This window comes from Cornus florida, unplaced genomic scaffold (genome assembly GCF_030987335.1).
Source record: "Cornus florida cultivar Cherokee Brave unplaced genomic scaffold, ASM3098733v1 CherokeeBrave_3.0.0_Hap2_Chr11, whole genome shotgun sequence".
Taxonomy (NCBI): domain Eukaryota; kingdom Viridiplantae; phylum Streptophyta; class Magnoliopsida; order Cornales; family Cornaceae; genus Cornus; species Cornus florida.
Window position 1 is genome coordinate 103,596,197 of NW_026775581.1, and position 27,521 is coordinate 103,623,717.

Below are 27,521 nucleotides of genomic sequence, written 5' to 3' on the forward strand. Positions count from 1 at the left end.
CTTTCATTTTACAATAATTTGAAAAATAGGCTTAAAAATATAGGCACAGTTACTCGACAATAGTGTTCGTATGTTTTATAAAAAATTTCATTACCTATCTCTCTCTGTCTCTCTCTCTCTCTCTCTCAGAGGCTTTGTCACTAAGTCAAAAGGAATAATACAATTTTCACCTCCCTCCAGGTCATTTTATTCGTCATAACGTATTCCTGCATGCAACTCACCTATACAACAATTCTCCAGAATTTTCTTTAGAATAATTTAATCATAAAACACTTAAATAACAAGATGTTAAAATGCCACAACGTAGTAAAACGAACTCCACTAGAATTGTACACCTTTACAAATAACCTCAAATTTCCAACATAGACCATTACGAATGGTAAAGCTAGGAAGACAGAGGGCCTAGGGAAACATTTAAGAGAGACAGAGAGAGATTAGGTTTTTACATATATCATTAGTAATAATATGTACAAATTGCACACCAGTACTCACAGAAACAATTTATTGCTGTTCCGTGATTGCTACTTATTAATATTATTATTATATTTTTTATCTTTAAATAAAGAAGACAATCTACAAAATGTATGAACATATAAGGAGGGCAGAGCCAAAAAAGACAGACTAAAAAACTGACCTCCCTCTTGAATTCCGTTCTAAAAGAACATACACAGATTAGGAGAACTATATAGTACACCGTGCCCATCCAACGATAGCACTTACAAGATAAAATCAAAGAATCACGAAAAAGGGAGAAACTTCAATACTCCTTTCACTTCGATGGAAGATAATTAGTTATAGTTGAAGATGAGGGCAGCTCCGATCAATAAACTTCGAAATCTTCTGCAGGGAGGGGAGAATTCAGCTGTTTAAAATGTTAATCAAAGAATTATCCACTACCAATTGATTGTTAACCACTTTGCTGCAAATTTCCTTCCGCTATCCCCTCAAAAGATTATGAGCACACTTGTGCTGTAGCTGCCTGCTTCTACTCTTTTATCAGTCACTCGGAACTGTAATCTATATCTCCCTCTCTATGGGAGGTTTTCTTCTAAGCATCCATAACAATATATGTACAACTTGTTTATCCATCATTGCCAGCAACCTCTGCTGCTCGCTGCCTCATCATCTCCATCACTGCAGCCCTTCGCCGGGAATCAGACTGTTGTTGCAGCCTCCTCATATGTTCTTTCAGATCTCTGTATAAATATAAATTTACGAGACAATCTCAATGAGAAAGAGAGAGAGAGAGAGAGAGAGAGGGGAAAGGGGGGGGGAGCAAGAAACTTTTGATGAAGTTTAAAAACTTTTGTATAAACCTGCAACGTGGTACGTGGCATTCAGATTCTTTGCAAGCTCGAGCATGAAGTTGAAGGAGATACCACATTCTCTTACAAAGGGTACAGCCTCCAGAAGCACGCGTTTTACATTGAATACCATGGCGAAAAAGCCCCTTGACTTTTCGACAATGTGGATATTGGCAAAGTGGAGAACGACATTGAGATGCATGCACCAAAAGATCAAGCATTTTTCTAAGCTGTAACATCCAATAATCAAATTAGGTCAGGCATTGAGTAGAATGATTTAGACATTTCTATTATGTGAAAGCAAGTGATTCTGCATGCAACTTCTATCATTATTTTTTGTATCTGGTGGGTAGATAAAAATATATAAGAGAACAGAACTACTCGGAAGTTGGAAAAAAATTAGTTTAAATAAATGAATAAACATTGAAGAGAAAGGACTAGGTAAAAATCTGATCTTCAGCATTGTTTACACAAAACTGTGACCATCAAAGTCCCTGCCTCTTTGTCTTTGTATCAGTCATCAGTAAGTAGACGGTCGTAATATGATTATTGTGATGAATTGGCTGAATAGAGATCTTATTTCATCATTGTTAACACACAACTGTGACCATCAAAGTCCCTTCAAAACTCAACAATTTGAAAATATAATTTGCATATGAAAACTTGCCTCCAAGGGTCATGCACCAACAAGTGCTGCGCATTCTAAGCACACATTAGACTCCTTAGACTTGTTTTTAATTATTAAACGTGTTGTCTGTAAACTAACAAACAATAAATAGGGGGGACGGATCACAACAAATAGGAAGAACCAAATTGACCACTAAAGTTTTTGAGCAGCTTTATAGACTTAAAATCCTTAAAAACCTTCAACAAAATTGTATGGGGAGGAACTTGAACTATATTAAGAAATTCATGCCATAAGATGTGGGGTAAAGAAATGTCAAAAAAAAAAAAAGAAGATGAAGAAGAAAGGAAAAGAAAAAAAAAAAATAACACAGAGAAAACAAAGTGGTAACATGTGCCAAAAGAATGAGAGGGAAAAGAATCAACTAAACAGATAAGTAAAGATCTGTAAAGAATGTGGAAAGGCCAAAAAATAAAAAGCAAAATAAATAAATAAAGAAAGAAAGGACCAATATACCTGCACAACCCGTAGTTGCCTAGCTTCTTTATTCTGCGCATCACGATCAGCTGTACCATTAGTCAACTTATGAGGATGATCAACTGCCCCATCCTTTTGATAACAAGCGTTGCATAAATCATAATCGGGGCATATCTCACAGCGCCAACCTTGACCAGCTTCAATATCAAGACGACATATATTGCATGTGATCACGAATGCAGGGGCAGTGGGATTGTGAAGATGGTAGAGGACCATCATTGACGAATGTTTAGCACGACGTAGGGTATCATATTGATAATGGTTCCCCTGACAAAGACTCAGAAATGCCTGTCTGGTATCAAAAAATTCGCTTTCAAGAATATCATCTTTATCCTTAGTATCTGGAGCTACATCATTGATTTCGACCTGTAGGGTTTATCCATCTCAATTCTCATTCTCAATCAGGAAAGTAATAAAGTAGTAAAGCTTGATGTCTGACTATGAACGATTAAGTGAAAATTTAGAATTCAAGAACGAAAAACTTACTGGATATAGTGAATGTTTGTCTCTTTGATTGATAGGATGTCTGTCCCTCTCTTCACTTTTTTGTTCCGCATCATAACACCTGTAAAAGTATAACCATACGCATCAAATCGCATATAAGAGCCATTCGAGAAAACATAGAAGAATAATGTAAAATATATCATCTTTTAATATATCATCTTTTAAAGGCCACCAACTGATGATCCACCACAAACCTCAAAACTAATTTCTGACCCTTTTTTTGTGGTGGTTGGGGTAAGCCAAGTATGAAATTTCTGACATTTTTTTATGTAATAGGAACTGCCAAAAATAGAATGACAACAGTATTTAATTAAGTTCATGACAAGAAATATGTAGGGTGCATTAATAATCCATAAATCTCTGGTGATTTCACCCACTCATTCAATCTCTTCACTTCTTGAATGGTTCAGGTTGGGTTTGCGGAAACCGACGAAAACTGATTCTGGATCTAAATCCTACTTCTAGCAGTTTTAGATCACGTGTCTGAGTTCACAGTTCTATCTCTATTGATTAATTGCATTTCATACCATTCTAAACTAATGCAACGATTCGTAGGTCTTGCTTGTTTATAAACTATCAAAATAAAAGGTAATATTTGTTTATTCATTTATTTCTTAATTTTGTTGGCCAATCTTATATGTTTATTGATCTATCATCTAGAGAAAAAAATTGCAATTAAATTTCAACAAATTTATATTATCTACTATCCATATAGACATCAACATCTATTTATCCACGAAATATACATAACCTCGCCTCGAAATTTCCTTCTTTATCTTGTCTAATATATATTTTTTTTTTTCCTGGTACAAACTTACTACCAATTGAGAACATAATATCTTTCAATGCAAATGAAATTTTGTTAAAGAACTTATCAGATAATATAGTCAAAAAAGTGTACAGGCCTATGAAATAGCAATATAACTAAAAAATCAGAGTTCTTACTTATCACAAAGTTGAAAATTTTTGCACTGGTTGCAAACCCAACGGTTTCCAGATACCATTAGAATACAGCAATGGTTGCATGCATGCTGCAAGTGAACCATGATAAAATCTTCCTTCATTGGGGAAATTGTTTCACCAAGCTGGAGAAGATGAATAGCTTGTAAGAACAAAAGTATAATTTCTCTAAATATATATATATATATAACAGTTGATGGTAAAAATATCTCCAGACATAAAAATACCCAATTTCAATAACCAAAGAATCAGGAATAATATAAAACTCAATTAAAATATCGAAGATTCTACCATATGTTTATCAACTATTAACTAACACGAAGACAAACTTCATAGAGTCGGACACCATCACACACACTGTTTTTAAAGGCGCTAGAGGTCCTTTGGAGGCGCACGGCGAGGTGCGCGCCTGAGTGAAGTGAGGCGTACAATTGAAAATTTAAACTACCATAAAAACATTCATATCTCATAAGTCATCAATATTCTAAAATTAATATCAAATATAAAAAAGTAAATCCATCAACTAAACAAGCATCCAACAAACATAAAATAGAGCACAAATTTGTTTTCTTGAAAAGCAAAGCAGAATTTGGTTTTTTGAATGGCAAAACAGAGCACAAAAAGAAATAAATCTATTAACAAAAAAGAAAAACTGTTAACAAGAAGAGAAAAGAAAAAAACAGAGCCAAAAAAAAGAGGTTGAGATAGAAGAAGTAGATGAAGAGAGAGAAGTAGACGAGAAGAGGGAGAAAGTGTTAAAGAAAAAAATGAGAAAAAAACAAAGCCCCCCGAAAAAAAAAAGATTAAGAGAGAAGAGAACTAGACAAAGAGAGAGATGTAAACAAAGATAAGAAGAGGAGTAGAGGAGAAGAGAGGAGAGAGAAGTAGAGGAGAAGACGAAAGAACTGACGTGGCTTCGTCGTTCATCTCTGCAACTAGGGCTTCGTCATTCATCTCAGGGTCTCACTCTTTCTCTATTCAGTTGACACTTTGACTCTTGGGCTTTCTCATTTGTTTATTCTTTTGAACAAAAGTTTCTTCTCTCGTACGCTTGGGCTTTCTTATTTGTTTATTAAGTTGCCAAAAGTACCCTTTTTGGCTTAAGAGAGAGAATACTCATAATTTTTTTAAAAAAAAATCAGTGAGGCGCGCCATCAGGACGAGGAGCAACCGAGTCGCTCACCTAGTGAACATCAGTGAGAATGGGATGACAATAGGCGCTAGACCTGCGCCTCGAGCCTAACAACACTGATCACACGTGCAAAGGAAATGAAAGTACCGCTAGGATAATAACTATTATTATTGCTATTTTTAATACATAAGGTATTTAAGTTATAATGCTTTGTCCATGAGGCCATCTAAGAGATTTTTATGTTGATGAACATAAATTGATGACTATAAAAAAAATTATGAAATATATACTTGGGATAATGAATTAACTAAGAGCTATTAGATATTAGAATTACTTTATGCATAAGAAGCAGATCTTTCGATGCATTCCCAGAAAGATCAGATTGACCAGATGCTTTTAGAGCCCTTTTTGTTATGGTGGTCTTCTTGGTAGTTCCTTTCTTCTGTTGTTTTCTGCCATCCTCTTCTTGACGAAGCTGATAGATCATATCCTCTGCAGCACCAGGCCAGTAGTCTCCATCAAAATAAGGCAGCCGGGCTGCTGTTACCTTAGCTTTACATTCACCGGTCTTTACAAAGAAGTGGTCGTATAAATTTGTGAGGCCAACCACTATATTTTCCCTTGCGGCTTTTCTTAACATTGCTAAATACCTGAAACAGAAAGAAATTCATCCACGTCAAACAAAGGCACCAAGAAAGAATCTTGCTTCACTTAAGAAGCACAAACACTTGTAAGAAGAGCCATGTCCTTGCCAGATGTATCCTACACATCTTGGGCAGTTCCATAATTCAAAAGCAAAATTCTTAATTTTGGACAAGCAGCTGACACTCATGGATGCTCAATAACCAACAACTTAAAATGTTTGAGATACTACTTTCATTCAGCATTATAAAAAGTAACAATTATAAAGAAATTATTAAAGATACATACATTTTTTATTAAAATTAACAAAAGACTATTGAAGAAGTGGGTTGGAGAAGAATAATTATCATATTTAAGTGTGTACAAAAATACATAATTCCGTCCATTATATGCAAGCACCTCTTTGTTGTGTCGATATTCTGCCTTTGTCTAAACACCATAGGTAACATTGGCAATTTTGTTACAGTTACATGTCATATACATGTCCTACTTTTTTTAAGATTTGTCGTGTCAGAGTTCATGTCATGTCATATATCAATGCTATACCAGTGTCCTACTGTCCTGCATAGGTGTCCATGCTTCATAGTGCGTTATGATACCTATTACAGTAAATTAATTCATATATTCGGAGGTTACTATGCTCACCACTCCCTGAGTTTATCAGACTTTGGAGTTTTCTGAATTTCTGGATGGCAATATAAAATATAATCTTCGCCCTTCAATGGAGGGCAAGCCCATATATAGCAACTTGTAAAACCGCGTTTCTTGCAATATTCCAGGTATCCAATCTGGAAAGAGAATCAGGTATATAATCAAGGTCTATTTAGTTAAAAATAATAATGATGATAACAATAATATATTAATTACAATAAATCGCTTAGCAAGCAAAAATTATAAGAGCAACTAGTGTTAGAAAACTTGCCAGAATTTCATGATAAACAAACGTACGAAGAGCCTCTCCTGTCACTGCTTTGATCTCAGGCCTGAAGTATTTGACGGAATCCAGATATGAGAGATAAACACGACGCTGATTTGGCTGTAGACATTCAGATCCAAATTCTTGGACATACATGCCAAACAGGCATACTTCTACACCCTCAATTTTCTGAAACAACAATACTACCTGGAAGAAGCAATTTTCAGTTAATAATTCAAAGTTGTTGCTGGTCTCAGAGTCAGTGGTACAGCATAAAATGCTCCCTCTAGGGGGGAGAAAAAGTAGATATCTTTGTACATAAGAACATTCAAAGATAAGATTAGCATAATTCACACATACCTTGGATTTATAAGGGAATTCTATTGGGTAATTCTCTTCTTGAAAAATTTCAAGAAAACGCGGCTTCACATCCAATTTTTTGTCAACTGATGACACAACTCTAACTACAAGTGCTTCTGCTCCAGCAACCTGGCAGTATCATTAAACAAAACATGCAATAAATATTAGCGCGGCTTGGCCATCTGAGTTTCACAGTACAAAACAAATAATATTAAAGAAAGAGAGAAGACACTAGAGGTCCACCTCAGTGTGACATGCAACAATTCAAATAGTTAAAACTGTGAAAGCATTAGTAACAGGCATAAACACCATGCAGAAATAAACAAACTCGACAACTAATCATTCGTACATCAAGGAAGGAGTCAAAGTCCGAGCTAATGGACTCTTAATATCTTTTAGGGAAGGAATTCTTGACTGACACCTAGTCTAGCCTTCTACATGTTCTAAGTTACCCATCAGCTACTTCATGAAGACGGAACCTAAAAGAAGGCTGCAAGGTTTGAATCCCGTGGCTAAATAATTTCCTAAAGTAGGCTGTCCACTATTTTCTGAAAGAAAATCAAGCTGTCAAGCTTAAAACATCAGCTCAATATTTCCACATGGCTCTTTCCCCTTAAATTCTCAATTAGAAAAAAGCTTTAATCCAATAAATTACAACTGTTTATAAAATCACCCATTTAACTCAATTGAATTTTTTGAACAGCTTATAAAGATAGCTTCTCCCATTCAGAGGTTAAAAAATAATAGAGAAGAGCAAATTACATGTACATTCTTCAGAAATTTTCATCCTTGTATCATATTTAACTGCAATTAATTCAATCATCATCCTATATAGCATCACATGACAAGTTGAAAGGATCACCTCATCAAAACTTTTCCCTTGAACCCTCGCCCTGTCTTGTCTTTCTTGTTTAAGACGCCTAAACAACCGCTGCTCAATGTGGTCACTGAGAATTGTTGTAGGCAAATCTTTTGCTCCAAGAACAGCACTCTGTGGTAAAGGCGTGCGCTCTCCTGTTTCAAATTCTTTTATATAGCAGTTTGGACAAGTGTATTCAGCTTGCCCCCCGTCATTCCTACGACCATTAAACAATGCACAGATTTGATGTTGCCAAGCTTCGCACTTATCACATTGAACCCACTGCATAAAGCATAAAAAATTAGACTACATTTAAAGCACTTATAAGTACCGTCATGTAAAGCATAAAAAATTAGACTACATTAAGGCATTTACAAGGACCCTCATGTAAGGAAGTACAAAGAACTAGATGTAGCATACCCATTCTTCAGTCTCCTCATCATTTTTCTTCTTCTCCAGTCTTGCCTTTTGAACAGCATTACCATCAACTAAAATAGTTTCTCCACGGGCCTCATTGTAGCACGGAATGCAGAAGTAGTGTCGTGTATCGCCATTTCCAACGGTATAATACATTGCGTTCCTTTTAATACGAGCACCACAAGGAGTGCAATATATAGGTGGCGGTTCAAACGTGAGCTTCTCAACTGCACACAACTGACAAGAGTTCTCGCTCATTGAATGCTCCATTGCTTGATTCTTTTCTGCCTTTGCTTTGCTCTATCAAAAGGGAAAATATAGTAATGGAATCTAATTAGAAGAGCATAATAAACAATAGGAAAGAAGAAAATAAAATCTTAATTCATATCCAAGACATGCTGTTGATACATGATCTGTACAGTTTCTTATGAACTATATCAGGAGGAGGCTAGTAGCCCATAGGACAGTCAACCAAATGTTAGACCAGTTGTATTTTCACTAAGGTACTTTTGCGACTTGCAAAGATTTCATAAGAGAGGAATAGGAGACCAGTCATATTTCCATATGGACACGATAAGTGAAATCGTTGTCTTTGATTACTCATCTGGTCTTAGTTTTGCAAGTATTTGAAAAAACGAAATGGGCGTGTAACTGTTGATGTGTTACATAGCCTTGCATCTTTGTTACCATAAGCATATCCCCTTAGCTTCTGATTCATTATTTTTTATGTTGCCTTGCAACAAAGGAAACAAATGAAGATAGATAATGAAATCACAAATTTAATGTTCTAGAATGACAATGTAACATGTTCTCAGACGCACAATCTAAATTAGATTGCTTCCAATCTTCAAAAACAGTGGAGACATGATGTATCACAAAAGATGGTATTACATAAAATAATATCGACAAGCAACACCGAGAAGAATGTATTACAAAGAAGCATAGACACTTCCACGAATGCATCATATAGGTGTTAAGACATAACACACACCATAATTCGCGGACACTCCTAGACACGTGTCCGATAACTTGTAAAATGCATCTATAATTCAAAAATTAGTTTCACTACTTTACGTAATAGGCAAATACATCTCAAATGCACTCCAAAACACAACTTATGTAACAAAATTACATCTTAATAGTATCCATGTCCGGCGCTCAAAAAAAAAAAAAGACATGCCCCTTGATACATATGGTATAATGATCTTTAGAACATATGTTGTGCTACTTTCTCCACAATATTCATTTCTGAGCATAAATTTGAAAAAATAATTTAAGTTATATATTCAAAAGAAATATATATATATATATATTAACATTTATACGTTGCCCTTTCCTCACTGTGTGTACCACAAATTCTGAAATTTGATTTGTTGAATCCATGGCACATCGTGCTGTGTCCCGTATTTTTGTATGTGCTATTTAGATGTCTGATAAAGCCACTAGAATGCTTCCAGATGGCCTATATGGGCCAGATTTCATATTAAGTTCCAAAATTTGTGATTCAAAAGTTATAGATCACTATGAAGTGTATACTGCATTATTTTGAGGACTTCAATGAACGTGCAACTGTAATTTAGATCTTCTAAAAAAATATTGCAGGTGAAAACATAACCATTGGGAATCATCATCATCATCATCCTTGCCTTTATCCCGTCCAAGCGGGGTCGGCCACATGGATTCTATTTCCCCACTCTTTTCTATTATAAGCCATATCTTATACTAGATTTAATTTTTTTAAATAATTTCGTGTCACTTCGTTACATGCTAGTTTTGGTCGACCACTTTGTCCCTTGCCCTCAATGCAAATCACTCTTCCTCTCCTCACGGGTGCATCTATAGGTTGGCGTTGAATATGCCCATACCACCTAAGTCTACTCTCTCTTATTTTCTCGCTAATAGGCGCCACCCCTAGTCTCTCCCTAATCCTTTGATTATTAACCATTGGGAATGTAACTCTTCAAAATTGAACTATCTTTCAACTTCTAAGGGGAACCTTTTGATCCTTCCCAAAAGGCAATCAGTACTGATATTTTCCATGAGTTAATTATGAAGTGATGTTAAAGCAAATAACAGGCTACAACATCCAAAATGCACCCAAATTTGTTACATAAAACAGGCGCTTTTAGAGCAACAACAGTAATATAACTGACACCTTAATAGAAATGTAACATATGAGATCAATATACTGACCTGGCCCACCCACTGCCTGAGACCTATAATATGCTCCCTGACTTGCTCCGCAGTGAACAGTTCAGTCAATGACACCCCCTTTATTTTTGGTTTCCCAGACTTGGTTCCGGTGACATTTTCAACAGGCATTGTCAGATTTTCCTGTTTAGGCTGGTCCATCTCTTTCTCCATGTTAAGACTCACTTGCTTAACAAAACCAGGATCATTTGATACAATAGATTCACCATAAGACCTCCCGCTGTAGGTATTATCCATATTATCCTTCATTTCACTAACAATAGGACTTTCTTGCACAGAACTGACAGGAATTTCCATCTTCACTTCCGTGACCTCAGATTCCATCAGCATACAAGGATCAGCATGATGGAATTCCTCACATGGTACATCCTGTGGAGCATAGGATTCACTAATGGCAGGAATGGTTAGAGCAGAATTCTCACTCTCAGGAATAAGAGACTGAGGGGGCTCTTCAATCTTTATGCGTTTCAAAGAAGGTTGCAGATCTTCTGAAGTTTCAACAACCGGTGGACTCATCTTTGAAGTCAATCTAGTTTTAGTCTCTCCATCACAGGAATTATGGGACACATTGACTGAACAAGGTATACCAGAAGTAGAATCTGGACAAGTTTGTGCCTTCACTTGTGATTGTATATAATTCCTGGCAGGAACACAAACAGGGCAACTAGGGTCCTTGCAATGCTTGTAATGATCAAGTAATATCCTACTACCATGGCAGCGAGGATACAGACATTGAGATACATTGCATCGGTCCATATGCCTCCACAGTTTTTGAGCAGTTATGCAATTAGCCTCTCGGCATTTCCCTTCTGGTGCTGGACATCGAAGAGCATGCCGCAAGAACAATAACCACCTTAGCTGATCCCTGAACTGCCGTTCATGGGGTTGATTACTAGTTCTACACATAACTCCAACAGATTGTGGGGGCTCAGCTGTTCTAGTAGTAAGAGTTTGAGAAATGATGGATCCCTCTGTAGATAAATTATTGAGTTGAGCTTCATCTTGCCCAATTATTCTATGACGGAATTCCTCTCGGATGTTCTGCTCATGTGACAAGTTCCCTGGTATGAGCGACCTGTCATGAGATTTAGTATGCCATTTACCCTGCAGAACTGCCTCAGGTTGTACTCCGATAGAAACACAACTAAAATCACTTTGACAGTCAGAAACCAACTGGTGTGGATGCATCAATTGTTGCATTTGTTGTGAAGGTTGAGTCATTGATGAACATATATCCTGTGGGCCAGAAGTAAGAGAGAGCAACTGAGTACCTCCAGAATGACCTTCAGCAGAGTTCTGCTGAAAATGGTTATCCAAGTCGGACAGTTGGAATTGTTCGGACACTTGCGACTGCAGCGCTTCCTCATGACGCTCCATTCCATGCTCAAGCTTTATTTGACTGCCTAGATCAGATGAAATCTGAGGTTGACCAAAAGCATCATTCTTTAAAAGCCGATGCTGCTGACTTTGCTGTTGTTGAAACTGATGAGGCTGCTGTTGATATTGCTGCTGTTGATGAGGCTGCTGTTGATATTGCTGCTGTTGATGAGACTGTAAGAGATTCTCTCGCAGAGACTGTGGAGATTGGAAATTCATCTTTTCTGATTGATCGATTGATTGAGGCTTTAATTGTGCAGTCAGTTGATTACTGTGCAAATTTGACTGGTTGGTAATCAATTGAGAGTTAGTTTTGGATATGGACTGCAAGCTTACTGGATTCAAATTCTGATTATTCATCATTGATCCAACAGAAGTTACAGGGCCATAGAAGTTTCCAGATGTAGAAGAATCAGCACTACTCATACCATAGCCATCACCTGCCAAAAAATATTTGCACGAGAACGCTGTTATACTATACTACAACAACGAAAAATACGACATCTTCCACATGTTTCTGGAAGTGTGACAAATTGGACTTCATAAGATCTTCCATGATAAGAGGGGGGAAAAAAAGGTACCCTGCATTGTTGGTTGTTGATGTTGATTGTAGAGTTGTTGTGAAGGTTTTGGTGCACTGCCATATGGTGTTGCTGTCAGATAACCGTCCGAGGTTCCTGGACTACTCAATAGTTGCAAGTTGCTTCCAATCATTCCTAACCCACCATTTAAGGGCCCATTTGAAAATCCATAAGATTTCTGCTGAAAAGCAGACCTAATTCCACCACCCATATGGCTGCCAAGGTTGTGCAGTATACGGCTATTTTGACCACCAATTTGCTGCTTTTGCTGTAGTGGTTGTGACACCATTGCAGATTCGACGCTTGAAAAACCACCACCATTATTAGATGATTCCAAGTTCATGTAAGGCTGATTATTGTTACTATTAAATCGAGGAGTAGGAATCATTTGACTTGTCATTCTGTCAACACCAACTGACGACATCATGTTGTTTCCACTGGAACTGATGGAGAAATTGGAAGGTGACCTTTGATATCCATTAGATAAAGATCCTGTGACAGTAGATTCTATTACACTAACATGAAGAAATGAAAGTTGATAGCATTAATCATAAGATCGCAAAAGTTTAAGTACCATCAGATGAACTAAAGGAACCCCCATGTAGACCAACAGAAGGTCCATTGGCAGTTTGCATTAAACTTCCGGTATTGACTGTTGTTGAAGCTATGCTACTGGCAGCAATGATTGAAGTATCAACAGATGATGTAACCATCAAGTTTGAGTTCCCACTGTAAGGCATACCAGGAGTTGGTATCATTGTACCAACGGAAGAAGAAGAATTAACTGGTTGTGGAAAATGTTGATTTTGACTACCCAAAAGCGGGCGCTTGATCAAAAGGTGTAAACGATTCTCTAAGGTCTCCATGTTCATATACTCCTCCTGACATTCAAGAAAGTGGATGTCAGAAACAAAACAAAACAGGGAAATTGCGTCTAAATTATGATTTGTAAGCATATGTCTACCGTACACACGGACATCAGATGTATAATACATCAAACCCCGAAAAACAAGATATGATGAAATGAATTTATATCCATGTATATGTATTTTCACATCTTTATTTGCAAATGTTTATGTTACAGCAATTCTTTTTTTATTAGTAACATGGCAACGTTGATCAAATTTGTTATAAAATGTTTGTTAATTCAAGGCCAATGACGAATTTGCGAAGCAGTTCCGTGTGGAGGGTGCCACCTAAACTAATATTTATCAGAGGGGTTATTTAGAAATGCAGAAATTAGTGGTTCAAATAAACAATATTGAAAATAAAATAAGATTTAAGTTTCTTTCATCCTTTCAAACCAATATAATCCTTTCTTTTTTTCCTAGTTAACCAAAATAATCCTTGGAGCAGTTAGGCTCTAAAATCAAACTCTCAAATACCAAACTCAACAATTAGGGTTTGTTCTGAGCATTCATATCATTCACTAAGTTTAGGATGCATTGCATGCATGCCTGAATTTTTTTTTTTTTTTGAAACAGATTTTAATTTGAAAAAACAAGTTTTTAGTTTTATTGAACACAAGATTTCAATAGATCGAACCATCGATCGACCTACTCTGTGTGAGTAGGGACAGTCGAACCACCAAATGGATCGATCAGAACTTATAAAAACCAGTTTCCTAATTGGTTTTAAACCCTAAAACCTAATTATCTCTTATCAAAAGAAAACATCCTAAGGGGTCAAAAACAAAAAAGTTTATTCATCATCTACACACATTAGTGAGTTACAGTATTGACTATTGAGTGCTGGATTAGTCAAACATATAAGCTTCAAAGGAGATCAACACCCAAAATCACACAAACAAAGATCGAGTGTTAGGACAACTGGCCCAAGCAGCATCTGAAAATAGGTCTATGATTGTATTACTTTTTCTTATAGTGCATTTAATTCACCTCCGTATAGGGTTTTCCATGTAAATAATGATGTTTTCGTGTGAATGCATTTATTTAAATTTCTATTATTTAATTGCTACTGATTATTTCTTACTTGATTATACTAATAGGTTTTAAAATCCATTTAGTTAGTTACAATTTTGAATGACCTAATCACTATCCTCTAGGTCTAGCTGGAGATTTAGTATACTCTTGACACATCAAAGCCAAGAGTAGAGTATCGGTCCTCCTTCCACACACCCCTCCCCCCTCTCCAAAGAACAAAAAAGAAGTTGTAGATTGTGTCAACATGTGATCTGACGGTAGTAGGATCGTGTCCCAACAAATCATAACATGTCTACTAGGTTTAAGAATTAATTGTTTGAATAAAAAATAAGAAACTCAAACCATAGGATCTATAGAGTTTAACAATAAAAATAACTAGAAGGCAGTTCTCCATCAAACTATCACGAGCAATCTAATAATGCAAAGATATCTTTCTTGTAGTATGATACGAAAAATAAAAAGAAACCCCAAAAAGATGGAAGGAGTACTTGTTCTATGATTCTACTGCAATGAAAGCTTCTCCTTATCAGTAAGCACGATGAGAGCAACTTTAATAATTCAAACCAACCAATACAATGATTAAAATATGTCACAAAGTACGTTTCAAAAAGAAGAAACGGGAAGCATAATTATAAGAACCTTTGTGCCGGCAGTTCTGAATAGACCCTCTTCTAACCGTCTTACAATATCCATTAGCCTCTTTGGTGGTATATCTTGAGCTGGTTGCTGCCGCTGCAAGAAAAAGTCATAGCTGGAGAGCAGGAGATTACAAAGTTTGATCAGTAGTCAATAATATGGAAAAGCTCCTAGAAAAATCCTACGAATGGTCATGAAGTAAGTAGTTCCAAGAAATATGTTAAACAAAAGAAATAACAATAAGAAGGGAAGATGAAGGGGGTAGAAAGATGAAGATGAAGAAGAAACTTAATGGCAGTATCTGCTCAGTTAAGTTAATATGTCATGCCAAAAGTATGTGATAAAATCATAAAAGATAAAGAGAAAAATGAGCCTCTATGTTGCAGAATCGGTGCAAGAATACCAAGCTTGTCAAGGAATTTTGCAAAAGCTATGCAAGTTAATACAAGTTACACTACATATGTTTGCTTGCATGTGACACCTTATAATTGACATTAGAGCACATATGATTTAAGGAGGTGATGAAGGCAACCTATCAGAGTCAGTACCGAATAAACTTTAAAATTAAGATGTCGTGCACCCTGATACACCATATGCACTGTCTGACCCAGTGGGCTTTTACAGCTCAGCATGCAGCTAACATCATGGCCCACCTCCAGATATGCAGAAATGTCAGAGGCTCGCAGCCTTTTGTACAGATATCAACATGACCCTCACAGTACTTGGACGTGTCATCATCCTCTGAGATCCAAGGAGTAATCGTCATGGTGGCTGCAGTCCAGACTTGTTGAGATGTCAACACACCTCTATCAAGCTTAAAGAGAGAGAACATTTACCTGCTGGATGATGTATGAACTCTATGACATGATGATGCCCTAAATGACCACACCTATTGCACATGGCAACTATCCATGAAATGCCCTGTTGACAAATGGAGGCTCCCATTGGACCTCAATGAAGCTTGTTGAGACCCTGGTCGCATCTGTGCCATCATAGCTCCCGCACCAGCCACCCAGGTGCTGCAAACCCACCTATTACATTCCAACTAGATAGCCCCAATGGGGATTGCTAGTTCCCAAAACCTACACAGTATGAGCACCACCTTGCTCTCATTCCTGAACTATATAAATGCACCTTTACCATACACTTCATGGACTTTTTAGAACTGGATAAACCATATTATGTTTGAGACCTTAAGAACACTTGATCAAACCTCTAGCGACCTAAAATAAATTTTGGCAAGGCACTGATTCTGAAGAGCCTGCCGTGACCACAATACAGCAAATTCTTACTTTTATAAGTCCATCTTGACTTCCATCTATCCTAATCTACCTCAGACCTATACAATATTGTTTGCAATTTCCTCAATCTCTTACTTAGCAACGAGAAGTCAATAACCCACAAGAATTGAAAATTCTAAACATATTATTCAATCGAGTACTACTATCCCATCCGTCCTGCAAAATGATCAACTGCTCACATATAATTACACCCATTCCTCGTTTAAAGTGATATCACATCACAAACATTAAGATACATATATTTGTATAGTAAGTGGAGGAAAAAAAACATCCGAAGTAAATGAGAACGTATATCATATGCAAGAAATAAGCATTTCTTGCCCATTAAAGGAGGAGAAAAATCTATTCATCAAAAAAAGGAAGAAAATAAATTTCTAAGTCATGCAAGAAAGTACATGAAAATCGAAAAGAACCAACTTTATATGCATTGGATGCCAACTATTGTCATCAGCAATGAATTTTTAAAAAATTAATCCAGAGGTGGGGTGCAACTAGTGACGGTGCCAAACATTTACTATAATGGGGGCGATTAAAAAAAAATGTTCATGTAATTTGTAAAGGTAGTCTACCTTAAGCACCTTACTAAGAGAGTATTTCATATCTATCTCAAAGACTTGTATTTTTTTTTTTTTTGATAAGTAAGATTTTATAAAAAGCACTCAAAAGGGGAGCAAATCCCAAAGAAACAAAAAGGCCAAAAAACGCCTCAAGCCTTCAAAGAGGCCAAAAAGAAAACAATCTCCTCTATAGATCTATAATCTCTCCCTGAGATCCAACAAAAAAGAGTGGAAATAATGGAGAACTTAAGCATAGAAACAGGCTTCTCCTTTCCATCGAAATATCTCCAATTTCTCTCGAGCCAAATGCACCACCAAATACAGAGAGGCGTAGCCCTCCAAGCATCATGAATGAGAGCCCCAACTGAGAAACCTCTCCAAGCCTCGATCAACCCTCTAGAGGAACAAGGCATAACCCAAGGGACCCCAAACAAACCAAGCATCAAATCCCAACAGTCTCAAAGACTTGTATTAAGACAAATCTTGACAAATTGACTCCCATAATACCCTGTAATAAGCAGTTAACAAGTTTAACAATAGATCAATAGGAAAATCTATTATTGGTTTCCCTTTTCATGAGCTATATCAATTTGTATTTCATAAATAAATTATTTCAGACCTTGAGTTAAATTCTCTCTCTAAATTAGATACGTTGTCCTTTTATCATGCATTCTAGTGCTTTGCTGAATTGGTCATGTACTTCATGTGGTGATTCAATTGGCTTATTTTCTTCACATTTCGCTATTTGGATATTGATACAAAACAAATTCTCTCCTTTTTTTCTTCTTTGGTTTCCATGTTGAATACATCTTTTATTTTATTTATTTTTCTTTTTAAACCCCCAATTTCTCCATTAGTGCAACTGATTCTATTCATAGTTGAGGTTCTTAGACAACAAATAATGTTGATCTAATTCTTAGAAAATAGAAGAAGATGGTTTCAATATCCAATATCTTACATTGGAACTTCATAGGTCCATCCTTCGTTAGAAATTGAAAGAAGCATGTTTCACTTTTGTTTTCTTCTGAAAAAGCATTGTCTTTTTACAAGGAAAAAGAAAAAGAACAAAAGAAATAAAGAGGTACGGAGATAAGAGGAAGCAAACTACTTGAGCTTGGCTTATGATCGGCCAGGTTAGATACTCTTGTGAATGGTTACTAGATAAACAAGCCAAAATTGATCACATTCTAAAGCTTGTCAATTTATTGAGTTCGGCAGCGATTAAGACTAAAATACAAAACCAAGCTACTTGAGCTCAGGGCTTGAAGATCCTCAGTTATTTAGCATGGATAATACCTAGCTCAATCAGATAAGCTGACAGACATACTAAGACTGTATAAAAAAAAAAACCTGCTACTAAAGCTCAGATAATAATCAACCCAAATTAGAGTTCACTTGATCAATAAAGTAGTCAATATCTAAATTCGATTTAGAGCTTGTAAATTTGTTAAATGAGCTAATCAACCACTACACACTTGACTTGCCTTTTTTGTTATTTTGGCACTTGTTAACCTTTTTTTTTGTTTTGTTTTTGTTCTTTTGTCTGTTGTTACTTACCAAATAGCCTCAAAACAGAAACAGCATCATGTTGACTGTTCATCCTCATGTATTGATTCTTAATTTCTTAAATGAATTTTGACTACATTAACCATGACCAAATATATCATTTTCTATCCCATCCCCACACTTTCCATGCACACATGCATAACACTCAAAATAGCCTAAGGCCATTACAAGCTTTAGGTCCTCGTTTATCTGAGAGGTCGACTGGATGCTGAAGACTAACCTTAAACATTATAAAGTTACTGCCCTCATATTCAAACCCACATTCTCACACTTAACTGCCAAACGTTTACCAATGCACCAAGCACTCAAGATAGCTTTAAAAATAAAAATAAAAATAAAATGAATATAGAATATCTTACATCTTCCCTTGCACAAATCGGCGTTCTGGCTCCACATTGGGTGTATTACGATGGCCACCTAAATTTTGTATCTGGGTGGAAAGAGAGTTTCCATTCTGCTGGGGTAGCCCAGGCACCTGAGTGCCAGCTTGATTAGATACCTGCCCTGAGATCTGCCTGGACGTATGTGCCTGTACATTCATCTTTGTCCCCTGGGCTCCTAAATTCCAATTGTTGCATAACCCAGAAAATCATAATATGAATATTCCATACTCAAAAAGCTTTAGTAACACATCTTCATCAACACTTGTTGTTAGATGTAATGAACTCTGTCATATAAACAAAAGCCAGATGTCCTGTACGAGAAGAATAAGACAAAAGCCCATCATTTTTTAGTTCACTCTGTTAAGACTTTATAATTTCTTATTGTAATAGGAATAAAGAAGCATTGTAAACGTTTATGCAGATACAATTCACAAAATTAGAACATGGGTAAAGAAAGATATCTTAATAGAGAAACATAGCAGAACATTTAAAAGGTTGACGTGGTTCACTTTTGGTAAGACTACTGGAACATCACCATAAAAAGTGAGTTATACAAAATTTGTTACCCAGCTTCTATAAAATCAGGTCACCATGATCCAAATCATAGAATCCCATCACCATGATTCATACCATGTTCTTCGAGCGTCGACTAAATAGCAAAACCCTAGATATATATGTTTTATTTTTTTGGGTTGTGATGGGGTGGCTCATCGTCATCACATTTACCGCCCGCCAGGGTGGGGGTCTCACTGTCATCATCATCATCCTTGTCTTTATCCCATCTTAATGGGCTTGGCCACATGATCTCTTTTTCATTCTTTTCTAGTACAAGGCATTTCTACTCATTTTTAATTACTTCATCCAATGTAGCTTTGTTTGGCCTCTTCTCTCTTACCTTCTATGCAAAGTAATCTTCCTTTTTTCACGGGTGCATCTACGTGTCTACATAGTATGTATCCGGACCACCTAAATCTACTTTCTCTTATTGTATCACTCATAAGCATCACGCATTATTTTTTTTCTCACATGTTAATTATTAAGCTTATCTCTTCTACTCACTCCATTTTGTCCAACACACTCCTATCCTGCTAATTTATATCACCGTCATTTTAAATTATTAATCCAAATATAAAAAATGGTTACTCTAAGTAATCCTTTGGTCTTGATTCTTGAATAGTTACCATTATATTCTTGTTTTCTGAGAGTTTGGTAAGCTTACATTCCACATTTCCACTTCAGTCTTAGTCTAATAAATTCTTAAGTCTTTCGTCTCTAAAGTATTTCTTCATGTTTCTAATTTTATTCCTACCATTTCCTTGGAAGTATCCAATAGTACTATGTCATCGATAACAATAGGCACCATGGCATGCCTTCTTGTATATCATTTCTTATTCCAACTAAAATTACTGTCAGTGAAAATAGGCTTAGCACTGATCTTTGGTGTGATCTTACCTTTATAGCGAAGTCACTAATCCAACAACATATAAGTACGAACTCTAATATCTCTTGATATATATATCCTGAATAATTATTGGTAAATGAATATTACAGTATCAAAATCTGATTTCTTTTCTTGCCCAAGCTTTAAATCCTCATGTAAGAAATAAACAGTCTTCTTTTAAAAGAGAAAACAGACACGCCTCATCAACAAAATACCAACTTCACCCTATGTGCCTTTTGTGGCTATCATACCACTTGACATAGTCACCTTCTACCAAAATACTGCAATAAAAGTAGATTTTGCAAAATAAATTTGTTTTTTATTAGTAAAAAGGCTATCCTTAAGAATAATATGTTCAAAGCTTTGTGGTATTCACAATAATCATTTGATGCAGCAGCATTTAAGATAAAACATCCTGCCTCTGAGATGTTTCTTTCCTTTTTTTTTCTACAAGATGTATATAAAAAGAGCACTCGCAAAGGAAATGCATCCCACTTACAACTGCACACAAGTCAAAAACACTAAAACCTCAAACTATCCAAAAAATACATGAGATCCTTCACAAGATTTACACTCCCAGCCATGGCTCCAATAAAATAAGGAACTAAGAATATAGAATTTGAACACCCAAATAAGAGTCTCCTACAATTCATTCTCTCCCACCATAAGTTCCACCACGAACACGGGCAACCCTCCAAGCATCTCGAGCTTGTTTTCCCACTCTATACCGTCTCCAAGTTTGAAGAACGCACCTCGAACTTGGTTGCCCCTAAGATGTTCTTTTAACCAATCCTTTTAATATTTTAAATTACTCAAGCAACAAAAACCAAATAGGATGCCAGAAAAATTAGAGAACGAAAAAACGAAGTCATCGCTGCATATTGTCTTGAATAGATCATATGGAAAGTCATTCAAATAGGTTGACGCCATGGCCTTTGAATCATAGATGATCAAACACGTGACCAAACTACAATTGCGCAAACAATTGCTATGTAGAACATAGCTCAAAGTGATATTGGCCAAAGTAAATCATTGATCTAAAGATGAACTCAGTTATCTACAGCCAATGTCTGGTTTGTTACCGCTCTTTTCTTCTTAAATCTCCAACAATCCCACTTAAAAGACCCACAAATCTGTTCCCATGAGTGAAGTTTTTAAGATAAATATGGAATCTGTGGAGATTGGTGGATAAAGAATTAAATTTTACGGACTGACAAATACAGATCGTGGAATATAAAATTTGAATAGGTGGACCATCGGCACATCAACTCTTAGACCGCTGCCTAGCGCAGGGAACGTGCGAGGAGCCACCTTCTTGCATGGATCATGTGACTAAGGTCGGGACATGAGGAGAGGTGGTTGTTAAACAAGTGTTGATTTTTACAAAAGTCAAATAAATGGCCTATTTGTGCAGTATAAAAAGTTTCACCCAAAGTCCATATATCATTCTCATGATTCCTAGAATTATAAATTTCATTTTATTAAAAATTTATGGAAATCCCATGTAAACTGGATATTTTTAATTCACAAAGGTTCATCAAGGAAAAGGCTTTGTTGAGAAATACGATTCATGTAGCCGACCCCAAGAGGTTGGGGAAAAGGAATTAGTTGAGATTTGAGAAAGATTCATTAAGTAATGCATTACCGATCATTATGCATTTCCACACTTCGCGGAAAAACACAACCCAAGTGTCTCGCCCCAAACTGCCGAATCAATACAAACTATAAGGCACCACATACTGGTGGTAACTAACTTACTGCACATTACAATAATAATAAGTAAGCATGAAGGAGGAACCTATGGCAATGTTAGAGGTTGAATACTTTATATGACTTGCCAACACAATTCAGATCCAACAGAAAGTTAGCAGATAGCTAAGAAAACATTTTGTGTTCAGATCTGGAGCCTCAACCCACTAAATCAATTTCACCCATTTAGCTGTATTTAAGTCAAAATGAATATGATAACCCATTTAAATACTTATTATGTGCATTACCTATCCATATATATATGTATATATATATAATAGTGAATATGTAGGATATGTGGGATTTTGCATCATATTGATTGTGTTCATGTTTGATACTAAATTGGACTTTATAGATTAACAAAACGCATTAACGCATTAAGCATGCCATCGCATGTGCAGGTTAAGAGGTCCTAAACGGCTGAAATAACCCTAATAGTACTAGCTTTAAAATGTTAATCATGACAACTAATACACGGCCCAACATGACCTGCTCATTGAACGTGTTAAAAGGTCATTTCATAATACCCACTTAACAGGTGGGCCATGCACATGTCAAGGTTCTTGATATAAATAATAAACAAGTAACTGATTGCGTTCGGGTTGACAGATATAGCAGAATCCTTCTGTCTCAATACATCCTGAATACAAGTCATGCAAACATATAAGCAAAGATCAACCTTTACTTTAAAAAGTGGGTATTTGTGACACTAGATTGGAAAATGACATTTATGGCAAAAATATGCTTCTGATGAGTGATGAAGTCAAGAAGCAAGGTCAAATCAGAAGCTATGCCAGAGTATCGAGGTGCTCACTCACATAACCGGCCACAAGTCATTTCAGCTGGCAAAAACGTAAATGAGGGAGCTTGTAGTGCAGCACTAAATCACTAATCAACTGCTAACCAACATCTACAAGTGGAGAGGGAATGGGAGTAAGAATTTAATAGATTAACAAGAAGAGAAGTGGAGTAAGAAGCTAAACGGACATCAGAATATGGTATCCTACTTGCCTACCATCCCTACCAAATCATATATCACAACGATCAGCAATTCCAGATACCATAAATAATTTCTTCACTTATCAGCAATGAATTACAACCCAAATTAAACTACATAGAACTTGGGAGACCTACCGGATTCCTGAACGTCACCCATCACCACAAAACAATATTTTCACTCATGACCATTCACTTCGAACAATTGCCTTTGCAAACTCTTATTAATTATTGTGTACCTGGTGTGATGAGAAGGAATAAATACATAACCAAAAAAAAAAAAAAAAAGGTCAACAATGGCAAACACTGCCAAGAAAGCCGAACCCCCAAACGGAGAAAAGGGTGTGGCAATTGGACAAGAAAGATTCACCAAAAACAACTTTATCTAAATGAAAATTTGCAGCTCAGGAATTCAAAAATTGGAATTGCCCTAGGTGCAAAATGAAATATTTAGATTACCCGTGCAGTACAACAGTAAAGAATTAGGGATTAATTGATTCGCTGTGTAATTTCAGCTGTACAATTTTCAATGTCCACACCACAAATAAGAAAAGGTCCAAATTACCACGTAGGCAGAGGAAAGAAAGTAAATTACCAATCAACAATTGCAAAATTGAAGTTAAAATCTCAAAAAGCCCTAACAGAATTGGTATCATACAGTCCAAAATTGAAAGAACGTGCAGCAAGGAAAACCCTAATTGAGGACGAACCTGATTGAGCGTGAAGACAAGGACAACAGCACAATCGAGAAAGAGACGTAGCTCAATTTCAGCGATTCGGAGCTTTTCTTTCTGTTCGCGAAAAAAAATAATGATGAGATGGTGTATCGCGTTGACGATGAATGACGGAGATCGATGGATGTAGGAAACAGGAGAGGAGAGAGAGAGAGAGAGAGAGAAGAAGGAAGATGATCACCGCCCAAAGCCACGCGCGAATTCTCACGCACGCACTCACACGCACACACTTAACGGAAGATGAATAATAAAGTACTTAAAGAAGGAGAAATCCAGGGATTTTACTTCATTGCCGGAACGTCCTATTTTTCATACGGAGTATATATTAAGGGTAAGAATTTCCGAGTTTATACTACCATTAGGTCTGACCATATTCGGAGTATTATTTTTTTGTGCTGGTAAAAACTTAAACTTGTAGGTTCAGTCATGATACGGTAACACACACTCGTTAAATATCGACACATAAATAAAAATATAATTAGTGAGTTCTTTAATTAGTGCATGATATTATTTTATATTTGTATTTAATTAGTGCACGATATTATGTTATCACTACAAGTTAGGTATTTAAATCTTTATGAATTTGTTTGATTAGTGTTTATGTATTAGATTATTATAATTCTTAGAATTATTGTCCAATGTTATTTTAGGATTTGTTTGACAATTATTTTTGTTTTTATTTTTTATTTTCTTTCATAACCGAGATGTATATTATTGATACAATAACATTAAAGTACAAATATTTTTGTTTTCAAATCGATAAAAATAAATAAATAAATGGTGAAAATATGTTTGATAATATTTCTCACAATACTAGAAAAAATCTATATATGTAAGCATTTAAAAAAATATTTTTATTACCGAACAATTGTAGAGAATTTTTAATAAAGCTCCCAAAATGCCTACAAAATCATTTCAAGCCTTTCATTTTGTCATTTTTACTAAAATCTTTAAATTCTCAATAAATATATGTTGCCTAAGTTTTGACCCTTGATGAAGGGTAATAAGGTATAATTGAGTGTTATTCATTGCATTCCATTGATAAGAAATTCTTGGTTATAGTATTCGGTTTAACTATTAAGTCTAAGAATTATTGTCCATGTATTATTTTAAGGTTTTTTTTTTTATTTTTTTGGGTTTTGTTTTTCCTAAACAACTAATCATGGTGTATATTATTTGATGGGAAAAAAGTAACCATAAGTTTGACATGCCGCCTTGACCAATTAGTTCCCTTCAACTTTCTTGTCATGGAAAATAGGATAGCAACAATATACGATAATGAGGAAACTATTATCATTCAATTGACGATAAATATGAGAGATCGGTTATATAAGATAAACCAAATCTTCCCAATCAACATCTACGTAACCGGATCTAGAGGCAACCTTAAATACGATAGAGAGCCATTAAACAAGGTAGAGACAAAACTCCTAAATATTAAATACATAATTAATTTTTCTGTTATACGATTGCAAGCAATGACTTGATCGTCGGAGGGTCTTAGGTCGATGCCCCACTAGTACCATCCGAGGTGACGTAATCTCCATTATTTTGCAGGTAAACGACGTCGTTTCGGGTCACGCTGATTTCTGCTTCAACAATTGATGCCGTCTGTGGAAAACGATTAGTTCCCTAAAAAAATAGTAATTTTGACGTGATTTGGCTCAAATGGCGAGACAAAAGTTTTCGATCATGAAAACCATCCCGAAAGAATCTATGGTAAAGTGTCACAACAACGGGTCCCCCGTTCTTATAGAATGATTGGTCTCCATGCCAAGATCCCCATATCCATCATTCTTGGAGCATAACAATGAATCATATGATGCCAATCTGCATATGATGGCAAGGTCCAGAAGTTGATGCATCAACCTCGGCACACCAAACCCTAGTCTCTTTTGCCAACCATTACTTGGCCTTAGCACTAACAAGGCGCAGTCTTCTGAAACCAGGCACCAAGACCTGGTCATATAAGACCAAGGTCTGATCATCCAAAATCATAGCTTGACAGGTCTCTACACACCAGGAAGGACTCTATCTCTAAAAGAGTTTCTACGATCGAGGAGTTCACCCTGTCCAAGGTGTTCCCAAACCTAATGACCGTTAGGTGCCAAGAATGGTCTCTTCCACATCTCATGCACACACAAGCCTAGTGAGCTTCAATCACATTAAGCCAGGGGTAGGTTCAAGCCTCTAGTAAGGGCTCATCCAAATTGAGCCTTATAGTAGTATAGGTCACCCACATCAAACCTTTGGTAAGGGCTCATCCATATCGAGCATAAAACTAGCATAGGTCACCAACATCAAGCCTTTAGCAAGGGCTCATTCAGATCGAGCCTTACATTAGCATGGGTCATCTACATCAAGCTTCTGGTAAGGGATCACTCAGATCTAGCTTTGCTGGCAACGCTCATTCACATCAAGCCTTTGACAAGGCCTTTCCCAGATCGAGCCTAAGAATGGCAAGGCCTCACCAACATTAAGATGAATCAGGTCTCCCACCAGGGCTAGGCAAGTTTCTGACCAAGGCAAGACAATGTCTCCTCCCAAGGTTGGCAGGACTCCACCAAGACAAGAGGTTTTCTGTAATACCCCTAATTTTAAAAATGATATTTCTGGTATTTAATGGTATTTAATTTATTATTTAAGTGCATTTTAATTGATTATGTGTCATTATTTTTTTTATTAGGTGCTTAATTGTTTTCTTTTGTGGTGATTTAATTTATTTAAATGATATTTATTTTTAGTATTTGATTGGAATGACTTGTTAGTGTTTTAATTATTTAATTGGCATTAGTGGTTTAAGTGTAATTGGTTTAGTTATTTGATTGGAATTACTTGTTAGTATTTTAATTATTTAATTGACATTAATGGTTTAAGTGTAATTGGTTTAATTATTCTATGTGTGTCTTATTTTATGTGTGTCTTATTTGGTTTAATTGGGTTCACTAATTATTATTTTGTTCAATTAGATTATTTGTTAAGTATTTAATGGTGAATAGGGTAATTAGGTAAATATATCTAACTAGGGTTTTAATTACAGTATAAATTAGGGTTTTATATTATAGCCGTCGTATGTTTCTACATTAATTGGATGGGCCGGTTAGGATTGTGAGTTAGACTTAAATGAACCTAGGGTTTAGGAAAACTCTATAAGTATAAGGTAGACGTCTGTGTAGGGTTTTTTTTAAACAAAACACACGTTTTGTGGAAGTGGAGAAAGAAAAATGCAGTTTTTCACATTCTGCCAAGGTTTGATCAAAGCTCCGACCCCACTTCGTCTGTGGTCCGATCGAGCTGAATTTTGGAGGAGAGGTTCACGACTCAGTGACGCACAATATGAACGGTGGAGATCAGAGTTTGACCTCGGGAACAGTGATTCGTACTCATGAACAGTAACTGGGTCGCACAGGTTTTTTTCTATTCTGCCTAGATTTCATCAAACATCCGATCCTGCTTCGTCCGTGGTCCGATCGAGCTGAATTTTGGAAGAGAGGTTTAAGACTCAGTGATGCACAATCTGAACGGTGGAGATCAGAGTTTGACCTCGGGAACAGTGATTCGTACTCGTGAACAGTAACTGGGTCGCACAGGTTTTTTTCCATTCTGCCCAGATTTCATCAAACATCCGATCCCGCTACGTCCGTGGTCCGATCAAGCTGAAATTTGGAGGATAGGTTCATGACTCAGTGTCGCACAATCTGAACGGTAAAGATCAGATTTTAAGTTCGAGAATAGTGTTTCGTACCCATGAACAGTAACCGGGTTTTGGAACTCACCGGGATTTTTTAAG

General features: G+C 36.3%; 1 protein-coding gene across 2 annotated transcripts; it reads right to left on the minus strand.

Moving 5' to 3' along the window:
• Window positions 1-500: 500 nt before the first annotated feature.
• LOC132284855 (histone acetyltransferase HAC1-like) lies at window positions 501-23,957 on the minus strand. Of its 2 annotated transcripts, XM_059786992.1 has the most exons (18): window positions 23,708-23,957; window positions 23,136-23,236; window positions 18,788-19,122; window positions 15,008-15,119; window positions 13,000-13,306; window positions 12,426-12,917; window positions 10,450-12,284; window positions 8,260-8,556; window positions 7,843-8,121; window positions 6,981-7,109; window positions 6,627-6,827; window positions 6,350-6,492; window positions 5,397-5,712; window positions 3,916-4,055; window positions 2,953-3,031; window positions 2,446-2,832; window positions 1,317-1,534; window positions 501-1,196 (listed from the first exon to the last, which is right to left on the minus strand). In XM_059786992.1, exons 3-18 carry the CDS (start codon window positions 18,967-18,969, stop codon window positions 1,082-1,084), a joined length of 5,232 nt encoding a protein of 1,743 aa, XP_059642975.1. In that variant the 5' UTR covers window positions 18,970-19,122; window positions 23,136-23,236; window positions 23,708-23,957; the 3' UTR covers window positions 501-1,081. The 2 variants fall into 2 exon arrangements, with proteins under 2 accessions (XP_059642975.1, XP_059642973.1); XM_059786990.1 differs by lacking the exon at window positions 23,136-23,236.
• Between the last annotated feature and the right edge of the window lie 3,564 nt (window positions 23,958-27,521).

What these genes read in the sequence shown, in the direction of transcription:
- LOC132284855 (XM_059786990.1), bottom strand. Translation starts at nt 18,969, where the DNA reads ATGAATGTACAGGCACATACGTCCAGGCAGATCTCAGGGCAGGTATCT. An exon ending in AATTCCCTTATAAATCCAAG is followed by an intron (nt 6,828 to 6,980) that starts GTATGTGTGAAT and finishes TGCTTCTTCCAG; the next exon opens with GTAGTATTGTTGTTTCAGAA. An exon ending in ATCTGCTTCTTATGCATAAA is followed by an intron (nt 4,056 to 5,396) that starts GTAATTCTAATA and finishes CATCTTCTCCAG; the next exon opens with CTTGGTGAAACAATTTCCCC.